Source organism: Lepisma saccharinum, chromosome 10, assembly GCF_977018435.1.
Source record: "Lepisma saccharinum chromosome 10, izLepSacc3.1, whole genome shotgun sequence".
In the NCBI taxonomy this organism is placed as follows: domain Eukaryota; kingdom Metazoa; phylum Arthropoda; class Insecta; order Zygentoma; family Lepismatidae; genus Lepisma; species Lepisma saccharinum.
In genome coordinates this window covers 72,957,842-72,970,535 of record NC_139238.1, presented here as the reverse complement: position 1 = coordinate 72,970,535, position 12,694 = coordinate 72,957,842, and the positions used below count along the sequence as shown (strand labels likewise).

General features: G+C 36.0%; 1 protein-coding gene across 3 annotated transcripts in view; it reads left to right on the top strand.

The window, feature by feature from the left end:
• Nucleotides 1-12,694, top strand: part of Taf6 (TBP-associated factor 6) — a 55,194-nt gene that overhangs the window by 26,617 nt on the left and 15,883 nt on the right. For all 3 annotated transcript variants that reach the window (XM_083130495.1, XM_083130494.1, XM_083130496.1), the window contains exons 8-9: nucleotides 2,878-3,026; nucleotides 7,565-7,769. In XM_083130495.1, coding sequence (XP_082986621.1) covers nucleotides 2,878-3,026; nucleotides 7,565-7,769 — 354 coding nt within the window. The remainder of the gene's footprint in view (nucleotides 1-2,877; nucleotides 3,027-7,564; nucleotides 7,770-12,694) is intronic.

Sequence of the window (12,694 nt, the reverse complement as noted above, 5' to 3'; positions counted from 1 at the left end):
TTTGACCCCAAAAACTGTGGTGCGTATTATGCATGTAATAATTTGGACAGCCAACATTAAAACCGTGCATGTTTTCACTGTCACTGCATATAAACAGACGCAAATACAAATTACCAATTTGGATTTCTTTTAGTAATAATATTAAAAAAAAGAAAAAACACTATAAAAGTGAAATGGCTATTTTCCATAATTTTTCACTTTGTAACGGAACATTTTGCGACACCGAGAAAAGCAGCACTGCGCTTTTCTGGTAGAATTCGAGAATGCTCCTCCCTTCACACGGGATGTGTATCAGCAGTATTTATCAGCTGTGAAGCAATAGAAAATAAGTTCCCGAGTGCTGCAAATCCATAACATAATTTTGATCTCACTTTCTTCTACTACAGAATAAACAAGGTGGTTACAGAAGTGAAAGCTTTGGGATGCTAAAGACAGTGGAGGGAGAAGGGGGAGTTAGCGTGGGTTGGTTACTCATTGTATACACAAGAGGATATTCTCCTCTTGTCTTGGTCCACATAGGAACAGGTGACTCATTGAATAGGTATGATGTCATTCATTCTTGATCGGCATAGCAAGAGCTTTACAACTAAGAAAGCCATTTGTTGAACCTGAATTGTACTGCGCATTATATAAGAGATATAATTGTTTGTTGCTTTTGCCCATCAAAAACCAGGGTGCACATTATATACATACACACATTACACATGCATAAATACTGTATTTCATTCCTTAAGGATCGAACAGGATAATGAGCAACAACAAATATAGGCATATTGATTAACTCTACTAAACTCCATGGTGCAACGGCCTTCTAAGGGCCAGAGCCTGCCAGAATGGCTTGTTTTCAGTGGGTGACACATGGTCAGTGCACCAAGTCCCATCAGTTGCTCCTCAATTGTCCTCATGATACCAGGTCAGCGCCAAAATTTTGGAGGATCCCACCTGCAATCGAAGATGGGACCACCTGCAACAAAGGCAAGAGTGCCAACCACTTGGCTAAGCAGGAATCCATAGGCATATTGATATATCACTAAAATTGTCCATAATTTTATTAAGCAGCTATTTCTGAAAATAGTCGGTAATTTGGTGTATTTTTTTAAAATATGAATGTATAATTGTTAGAGCTGAGCCGATACCACTTTAAACCGATACTGATGCCGATAGTCTCACCAATTCCCACCGATACCGATACTCAAAATTATGATATTAAAAGTTTTTCAAAATATTGATTGATATTAGTGTGTTAGTATTCTAGTCTGATTATATGTTTAAATTTACCAAGATTTAAGCTTTAAAATATGTAAGAATTACTTCAGAATATTAGATTACATGTTATGTTAATACAAAATTCAGTTTTTTCACACAAAACTGGTGCAAAATAAAAAGCAACTTCAATTTTTGCACAATTTCCAGGACAAATACACTCCACGAAAGTGCCACACAAACGTCAGAAAAGAATTGGCCAGAACCAGTAAATAAAATCCAACCGATACTATCCGATACTGATACCTCTGGTATCGGCTGATGCCGATGTGACTCAGCCTTAATAATTATTGTACCTTTGTTTTGTAAATATGCCATATCTTTTTTCAAAGTAAACCCCATTGCAGCTACTTAAGCTACCTGTATTAATTGTGGTGAAGAATGAACCAACAAACCATTTATTTTTTTCATGGCATATTTGTAATTTATATCATTGATAATTTTTAAGTATACTTTATCAGTGTATGCAGAACTTTATCAGTCCATCCCTAAAACATACGTGAAGTGCAAGATATTCTGATTCTTTTCATGTATCAATCATTATTGTATGTGCAATATTTTGGAAAATTCAGTGTTTTGAAATCCAATAAATCATTTATAGTAGGGTACATTCTGAAATTTGTGCGTTTACTCACTAAATATATTCACAGTATAAAAAGTATAAAAAACTTACGTGAGTGAGTATAATAATCATAGCACTCCTTGCAGATTACAATTATATGACGTTAGCCGACATGTAGTACTATGGGTACACAGTTCTTTTAGAATTATCTCTTAGCCTACATGTAGTAGCATGGGTACACAGTTCTTTTAGAATTATCTCTTAGCCTACATGGCACTTTTAACGTCATATAATTTTAAATTCTATATCCCAATATCCTTTTTTACCTAATCCTGGATTTATTTTTACATATATGACGAAGTATTTTATTTACTGAAGAGAAATACTTGAAGAAGCGAAGCATAGCTTCGCGAAAGGTCATCTGCAAGGAGTGTTAAGACTATTATACTCACGTAAGTTTTTTATACTGTGGATTTATAGTAGGGATAGGCCAATATGAAATTTTGGCCGATACCGATAAAGTAGCAATATAAAATTTACCGATACCGATAACCGGTACTCTACCGATCCGATATAAAATTCCAAATGCTCCTTGAAGAACCTGAATAGTTCATTGATCTCCGTAATGAATGTTTGTTTCCATGTTCTTGCCATGCAAAAATAGTTGCATATTTAGACATTTACTTTTTCAAAAAGTAGGGCATGGAGATTATCCATAAAAAATTATAATAAAATGGCAGAATTTTGCAGAATTATTTATAGATATATCAGATCGGTAAAATAATTGATAATTTTACCGATAAACCAGTACACCAATATGCCTATATTGGCTGATACCGATAGAGTACCGATTAATTTGTTTGAGACCTAATTTATAGTAGCCCTGTATTATGTACTATGGAAGCCAGTTGCTTCACTATCCATAATGAGGTGTCAATATTGACATTGCTTCACTCACACAAGGAAAAGTGCTGCGATTGTAACTTTATATAAATAAAAAAAATGTCTAATCTTTTCCCGTTTCACTTTAGTTTTCATTTATTTTCTTCTAGGTTTGTCTGAACTTGGAACTGAAGTAGTGAAAGTGTTTGTGCTTCCAAGGGTGAAGCAAGTAGGCGAAAAACTAGAAGGCTGCTTAGAAGGTCCAGTCCTTAGCAACATTGATAAAATTGCTGCCGGACATATCAAACATCTGCTCATAGTAAGTATTTTTCTTTCCCTCATTGCTTACAACCATATATTTCAAAACAATAATATCACATTTATGAAGTAAAAAAGCACTATATTTCTTAAATTGGCATTGTTTCAATCCTCGCACAGTAATTTTATGAAGCCATGTTACTGGTATTCGCTACAAAGTAACATTGCTTATCTTCTACACATGTTACATCTGAACATGTGATTTATCGTTTTTTAAGCATAAGTGCAACAAGCAATACACACAATTAAGTATTATATTCACATACTTCCCCTCTTGCTGGTTACAATTTTCAACATATACAAAGACAACACAAACCATTTTTCACAACCTTTGGAGATTATTAACTGCTTACCTTACACATTAATTCGTTCCCAAATCCAGTTTCTTTGTTCTATATTGTATGCATACATATTTTACCTGAAATATAGCTAAGAAGATAAAATATCTATATGTAAAAGATGTTTTATTATCCCTGAGTTAACTCGGCCTACACACATGCATGCAAAATGTTCATTTTTCATGAACATAATGTAAGAAAAGTTATTTTTACAAAAAAGGTTATAATGTTCTGCCTCTAAATATTGTAGATATGAAAATGAAAGTTTAAACAATTCAGTTTGCTCACTTGTAAACATTATGCATATGTGTACATGTATACATGTATATATAATGAACAAATTTTATTATTCCGAGTATACTCGAACTAATGAAGGATATAAATCTGTATCATCATAATAAACGTAAGCATGTTGCCTTTAAATGTTGTACATATGTTTTTAAAATCTTACAAATTGAAGTTCTGATTCAGAAATTATTATATATTAAATATGCACAGTGAGTTGAACTCTGAAGCACAGAGCTACACATAAGGGAACGTTCCAATCTGGGCAGTAGTAAGGCAATTCACTGCCAATCTTCTTGCCTTTGGCATCTCTCACTCTGCTACACATTCTAAGCATCAAGCTGAGTATGGTGCTGCTTCCAAGTGGACATTTACTGTACTTCGCGACAGCCTTTCACGAGTTTGTATGCGATAAAGGAAATGGAACGAGAAAAAGTAGTTTGGCCGATTATACTCTGGATAATATAAAATGTACCCCTAGTACCTGCCTGAGTTTACTTGTGATAATAAGGCAAGCAGTTAAGGTGAAAACTTTTCTTGGTATTTTTCTAATGTTTTGCTGTACATGCCGTGGTAAAAGTTATTTTATCTTGCATTTATGCAACCAAATAACACCGATTAATGATTGCCACAGGCATAGACCGATATAGAATATTTTCCTGGGAGGGGCACAGAATATGCTCATCATCATCATCATTCACAGTTTCATTCATTGTGAGTGTCCCTTCATCAATTTCATTATATTATCACTCATCCTCATCTTTGCAATTAGTCAAAAGTGGCAGAAAATGCAAAGTAAAATGATCCAAATGAATCAATCAACTTACTGTGTTTCCGTAAAAAACAACATATGCATGCCTCTAGTGATGATATCATGAAATTGATGAAGGGACACTCGCAAGGAACACCCGTGCCTACATCGGGATTTGATCTGGGAAACGTGGTGGCAAGATTGGAACTTAATATGCTTGGCAACTGAGCCTGCCCCAGTCACATGCACTAATACTGTGCGTCCATTTCGATCTTCAGCTGAGAGATCGGGAGAAGCGTGGCGGGCGGTGCTGACGGAGATGCCGACATTTGCGGCCTGTAATGCCCACTTATTTTTATGGACATATGCAGACATTTATATAAATATTGCAAAACGAGCACTAACCTGTGTTATAACATGCAAAAGTTCTGTAATTCATCCAAGTTCTGCCCTTATATACACAAATAAATATGCTTTAGAAACGATGCTAAGAGCCACAGATAAAACATTTTAATCATAGTTTTGACCAGTAATGTCCTGCTTAAGTTTATATCCTTGAAAGAGTTTTGTGTCGATGGGGATCGTTTGGAGGTTTCGAATGTGCAACACTGTATCAAGATTACGCTGCAGACGAAACCGTTAAAAGTCAATAGTTTTCGTGAGCTTGCTTGCAATCCGAAATCTCCGAGCTCGAGTTGTTTGTTTCTTCGCGACTAGATGAAGACAGAGCTGTGAATATAGTGGCGAGCAGATGTAAACCAAGAGCGTGTTAATTTCATACTGTGCGCAATGTTATTCTTGGTTACTTGTCCTTACTTGTTTGTGTTATTGCAGTGTGTATGTGTGTTGTGTCAGTGAGACGATTGGAATGCCAGCCACAAGGTTCACGTTAGAACAAAGAATTTTTATGTATGACAGTTACGTGAAAACAGACTCGTGTCGAGACGTGTGTAGGCAATTTGTACAGAAATCCTCAGGCATTTCACCTCCATATAGAGATACGGTTAGACATCTTGTCCTTAAATTACGAGAAACTGGATCGTTAAATTTTAAAACACCTAAGCAAAAACGACAGATTCTAACCGAAGCAAAACTCGATGAAATTGGTGCAGCGTTAGAACGTTCTCCAAACAAACCTCTACGCAGTGTTTCACAGAAGATGGGCATGTCAAAATCATCAGCACATACAGCCACTAAGCTACTCAAATTAAAACCGTACTCTTATAACACAGGTTAGTGCTAGTTTTGCAATATTTTATAAATGTCTGCATATGTCCATAAAAATAAGTGGGCATTACAGGCCGCAAATGTCGGCATCTCCGTCAGCGCCGCCCACCACGCTTCTCCCGATCTCTCGGCTGAAGATCGAAATGGACGCACTGTAGTACATCATGGAAACAGCATTTCTCCACAAGGATACGTACATGTATCCCAGTGACTGTAAACTGTTTAATTTTGAAGCATGGTCTTTCATTGTAACAGAACTATTTGTTTGTGGGTCCGATACCTGCTGGAAGCAGATTACTCAGTGGTTCAGATCTCACTTTATACTGTGGGTGCGGTCTTGATTTGCCCATCTGAGCATACAATGGGCTTCAGACACACTTCGACCAACCACTGTTTGCTGTGGAAAGTTATGTTTTTCATGGGTGGTTAGAGGGGGATCCCTGGAAGTTCACAGAGAATGAAGATTTGACTTCCCACCAGAAAGAGAGTTTTTCTTTATGCAGATTTTTGCATAAAAATACCTGTTATATAATCAAAGAATAATTTTTCACATAATGTAGGTACAAACTAACTAACTCTCTAGCCTTCTTAAACCCGAAGGTTAATGGCTGCAGCAACACAGGCCTTCCATCTGTCCTTATCTTGATCAAGATCTATATACTCTTTTCCATCTCTACCAATTTCCTTTAGGTCCATCTCAACGTTGTCCCTCCATCTTCGTCTTGGCCTTCCTACAGGTCTCTTACCATCAGGTTTCCCAACAAGAATCCTGTAAACTCCTCTTTCCGCTCCCATTCGTGCCACATGGCCAGGCCACCTGAGTCTTCTTGATTTCATTATTCTAATAATATCTGGACATGAATACAAATTATGTAGTTCTAAATTATGTAACCTTCTCCACTCCCCTGTCTCCTCATCCCTTTTAGGTCCAAAGATTTTCCTAAGGATCTTATTTTCATATACTCTCAATTTATGTTCCTCTTTCAATGTAAAGGACCAAGTTTCACACCCATATAATACTACAGCAAAATTACTGTTTTGTATATTTTAACTTTTAGTTTCTTAGATATTAAACGAGTAGACAAAAGTTTATGTAGATAGAAGTAACATGCATTTCCTGAATTAAGCCTACTTTTTATTTCCTCTTTAATATAATTTTCATTTGTTAATATTACTCCTAAGTATTTGAATTTTGAAACTGGTTCAAACGAGTTGTTATCAATAATTAGATTTTGATTATTACCTAACACTTGGTTTCGGCCTGTAAGCATATATTTAGTTTTCTCTTTGTTAACTTCCAAACCTATCTCTTTAGCAGTTTTGAAAAATATTTTAGCATTATTCTTAATTGTATTCACATCATCCCCCAGTAAGTCTACATCATCTGCATATGCTAACAACTGAGTCACACCATTTAATTTTAGTCCTTCTTTAGTTTCTTTTACCTTCCTAACAGCATATTCTAAGGCAAAATTAAAGAGCAATGGAGATAATGCATCTCCTTGTTTTAACCCATCATGAATTGTAAATTTGTCAGACATATTAATACCCACACGAATTTTACTTTGTGTTTCACAGGTGCATACTTTTATCATACTAACAAGCTTCTTAGGTATTCCAAACTTGACTAATATATTATATAATTTATCTCTTTTGAACGAATCATATGCTTTTTTTAAATCAATGTTGGTACAAAATCAAAGGAAAGTTCAAATTTTGCGTTAGTTTCAGGATAATTAGACTGTGCAAAAGTAATGTGCAGCATTTTTTGCAGACCACGTAAACAATGAAAATCACCTAAATGTATTGGCCTGTATCATTAAATAAAATCCAAACGATATTTTCCGATACCGACACGTCAGCATTAGTATAAGCCGTATTTTTTAAAAAATAAAACTGACTATTATTTTTAACTGTAAAATCTGTTCTGTATTCCAGAAAGTTCTTGCACCTCTTTTAAAAACCATCAAGCAACCCCCGGACTACCTAGAGGAATATAAAGCTGAGTTTGGCTACTTGGGCCCTGGTCTCCATTCTGCGGTTATCAAGGCTCGCTCCCAACCAGCCATTACGACCACCACCACTACTAGTACTACGAGTCAAAGTAGAACTGTAACTTCTCAGCCAAGTATTATCCAAACAAGTAAGTATAAAGTCTATTACAGTAAAACCTCGTTAATCCAGACTAATGGGGGATAACTTGACTGGTTTTTCGAAAGTCCGGATTAACTGGAATAATGTAAAAGAACAGTAGAAAGTGCATTAATACTCCGTTTATAGCAACAAAACACATTTATTATGTTGTATTTAAAGGGCATAGACCTCAATAGACTATACAGTACAGTACAAAGTCTGTGAGAAATGGAATTTCATCAGTGGTTGACTGCCTTTTCTTTGAGAAGTTCCTTTGTTGACTTGTAGCCACATTTAAAACCTTGCATTCTGCTTTTTTTTTTTTTTTTTTTTTTGGCCTTTTGCCTGTCCGGCTTATCGGGGTCCGGATTAATGAGGTTTTACTGTACTTTGTAATGAATCATTGTTGTTTACCTCTTGAGGATTGCTGGGACAGTAGTAATCCAAGTGGTTGTAAACACCTTGAGGAAGGCTAGAATTACACCTGTACAAGTACCACATTGCAACAATTAACATGTCGTTCCTCCAAAACTACATATGTATTATTTTTCAGTTTTATTTTGTTTGCTTGTTTATACAATACCACTTTGAACCGATACAAATCCCGATACTCTCACCTGGGGTAGAAAATTCCAGGTTCCCAGTCACCATGGTGCCTGAATTTTCAATTCAGTTCTAACATTCTTTTTAATGTTTTGAGTTTGCTTATGGATATTTCCATTATCCCCACCCCCACACTTTTTTTTAAATAACGAGTACAGTATGTGTTTTTTAATATGTGTGCTTTCTGTGTCCCATGTATCATTAAATAAGAACAATAAACATACCACTATAAATTTTTCCACTGTTGCTAGTGGAATTTTGAAATCTGCGTCGATATGGTGGATTTGACCATATATTAGCATGTATTGCATAGTTATTCATGCTGTTACTAGTTGAGCCTTCTTAAGGAAGGCCATTCGGATGCAAGAATTATCATATTTACTCATGTATAATGCACACAATTTTTTTTCAAAAATTTTGCCCCCAAAAACTGTGGCGCATATTATGCACGGAATAATTCAGACAGCCAACATGAAACCGTGCAGGGTCATTCCATGATTTTGGCACACTTGCATTGATTTTTCCTGTTTACGGGGCCCTATCATGTTATATATCATTGTAAACTTGAATCCTGCAGTTTCTGAATATGGAAACAGTATTCCATACAAGATAACGATACTAATGTGAAATGCGGTTGAAATAAGTTCATCAAAAAATGAAGAAACGTTCTGATTTGTATGGTACTTTGGAAAGAAAACATAAGGAAAAAGAAGATAAAAATTAAAATGTATTACTGGCCAAATAATATTACATACATGGAGTTTGTAAATTCCTTAATGGAAGAAATCTTGTGCTGCTAACTGTTATTTGGAAGGTCCTGAATGTGCCTCGTATAAATGTTACATTAGTCATGGAAAGAAAAGGTATATATTTTGAAAAAGAAGGAATGAGCAGTTGAATAGGTATGACGTCATTCACTCTTGATCAGCATAGCAACAGATTTACAACCTACAACTAAGAAAGCCATTTCTTGAAACTGGATTGTACTGCGCAATATATACGAGATATCATTTTTTGTCACTTTTACCCATCCAAAACCAGAGTGCGCATTATACATGCACACACACTATACACGCATAAATACGGTAATTACTTTTATTTCATTCTAAAAATTATTAGTAAATTAAGTGTTTTTAGGGTACAATTCAAGATCTGTAGCTTCATCTTAGTAGGATTCATGGCTTTCCTAGTCCCTATTTGAAAGAAGAAGAGGGGGGGGGGGTGGAATTGCTGGCTTCAGAGAAAAGGAGGCTAGTATCTGAATTACTTTTAGTTTTGTCTACCCCTCCTGCTCTCACCGATTTTCACTAATACTGATGCTTGAAAATTGTTAAAAAATATTGATGAATATTAGTGTGTAAAATAATTCTCGAAGTTATTCTGGCGGCGAATATTGAAGAGGTTTTCTCGGGCAATCAGCCAGGTGATTTCCGGATAGGCTTCCGAGCTTTCCAGAGCTAACGTTACTCTCATCTTCAGGGATTGAAGTGCAGAGATAAGTCAGAGTGAAGTTGTATGTATTTTGTGTGGGAGGGACCCGGGATAGGTGGCGGGCCTATCAGGTGGCATTTCTCCGATGTCCACGCTTCCAGTCGACTATCGCTAACCAGGCGAACGGGACCCAGTACTTTTTACATGTAGAATGTTTCTGAATTTGAAATATTTGTTTGTTTTTTAACTTAAGGCAATCAACCTAATCACGTAACTGAGCATTGCAAGTGTTAGATAGGCCTACATTCTAACAGGCACCACGGAAAAATTTTGGAACACTAAGGGCACTGTAAACCGAAAATGTATGGGAACCCCTGGTGCAAGTAAGCTATTCTAATTACAGTTGACTTTTTTTTTTTTTAATTCAAACTCCTAGGGGATATGAAATAAGTTCAAATTATCCAAAATTTGAATTAACAATGATTAGAAGGAAAATAATATGGAGAAGGGTAATTTACTAAAGATCTCTTTAAAGTTCTGGTTTAATGGGAAGGGGACCAGATGGCCCAGATGTGGTGATTTTCTCCAAATCTCAAGCAGTTATCATCCATAGGTGCAATGTGACAACTGATTTTCAGGAACAATACCTCTCAGACAGAGACTGTTCTAAGTACCAAGTAATCTATTTTTACTATTGCCACGTTATTATGCAAGGATCAATGCTGAATCTTGGTAGATTGTAGGTACATGTTCTTACTATAAGAACCGGCTTCTTTTTTTCATGTGTATCAATTAGGGGTCTGGCAGGATAGACCTGAATACCAAAATTTCTAGACACTTATATTTTTTTTTTTTTTTTTTAAAAAATGATTTCAGGCTTTCTTAAAGATATGTAAGGTGGATCTTTCATGGTGACTCTATGGCCGGAGGTCAAAGTATGATGCCTTAGACCACATGGCCACAGTGCAGAACCCTTTTTAGTACATGCCAAAGGAAAAATAGAACGGGACATTAAGTCAGGGGTACACATGATTAAAAACTCAAATAATCTCGACGACAACTTATGTGGGAATCTTTATACATCATGGTACACTTCGGTTCACAAAAAGTGGCACACTCGTTTGAGTTGAAGTCCAGCTTCGTGGCTGGAAGTACAGCCAAAGTAAGTGTTCGGAAAGCAGCAGTGTTGCTTACTGTCAATCAATTTAACCATGTGAAGGGAATTTTGGGTCCCTCAGACTCAAAGAAAAGGGCTAACGGAAAGATTGCAGCGTAAATATTAATGAACTGGAATTTCCACGTCTACAATCAAAGTAATGTAAATGTGAAATATTCCTGAAATTTATTTTAAAAAGAAAAGCGTTTTTGACGTTCGTGACGAAGTAGGTATCACAATTCGTTAGAATGCAAGGGCCCCGGGTTCAAATTTGTCCTGAGCATGGGTTTTCTTTTTCAGTCTCTCTTCATCGTCACGAGATGCCAAAAATGGAGGAAAAGCAACACTAAATAACGAAAAGGAAAAGACGCATTAAGAATAAGCAAGACAGAAATAGTGCTGTTGCAATTCCTGAAAATGATGCAAGAAAATGAAATCTTTCGGAAATAGTGTTATCCTAGTCCAGGAGAAGGCTCGAGGAATAAATAAACTCCTTCCCCATATGTTTTTGCAAACAGAATCGCAAAGTTGGCACTGAATATGCAATGTGAAATCCTAAAGGAAGAAGAGTTTATGTCACAGCCAGGGGGGCACATGAGAGGAGTTACCCCCCCCCCCCACCACATCAGACATCCAGGCTATTAAAAATAAGTCAATGGCTGTCCTCTCATTTAACTTTAACAGTAAATGGATTTTTTGTAAAATAAAAATTGTCAGGCTTTACTTTCTTTACACGTGCACGTTGGTTTCGTAATGGAGCACAATAATAGAATTGTGACTCTTGTAAAATTCTTGTCGAATGAATGAATAGATCTGTAGATTCCAGAATAATTACTCTTCATTTTGAAATAAATAGTTTAAAATAATATAATTTATGTGCCGTTGGTTAATGAGAATCGTCGTCACATAGCAGAATCTGCTTTATTGATGGGAACTAGCGAACAGTAATCATTTAGAGATGGAAACACTAACCTTCCACCAAAGCATAACTTCGCAATGTCTACATTAATTTTCATGCACAAATTTCACTTGTATTTTGTCAGCAATGTGTACAGCATATGAACCCTATCTGATAAAACGTATTGCTTTCAAATTAATGTAATTAGCGAGAAGCGACATCAAAAGTTTCGAGCTGGATAGGAAAAGATGCAATATTATGGATAAATTACTCGAATAGCTTTGTTTCTTCACCGTGGCTTGTGGCCATGTTGGTTAAAAGCCAGCTTTGTAAGCTGAAATCCTAGGTTCGAATCCCCGTGTCTCCAAAATATTTTTTGTTACCAAATGGGTGCTACATAATGTATTTTATTCTCGTCACACCATTTGCAGCCTGAAACTTTGTCATTGTTTACGTGCCAATAAGAACATATGTATTGAAGCTATTACTCATTCAGAGAACGTGACTGTTACTCGAGACTACTTGAAATTGAGATTCTTTTAGTTGCTGCTAAGCCTCGATATTTACAAGTGCTAAAATTGAAAATTGTTGTGTGATAACACATGCCGTTAATATTCTCAAGGAGAAAACATCTGAAATTAAATGAGTAAGTTGTGAGGAACATCAGCAGATGAATTTTAAGATGTTCCGTCATTCACGTGTCACTCTCCTTGTTTTATACGTGGATAGACATTTACAAGTGACCCACTCGATGAATGCTCGCACCATCGATGAATGCTCAAATTGCACCTCAAAAGCAGAAGTATAATAAATATAATACAAGAATAATTATCCAAAATACATATTT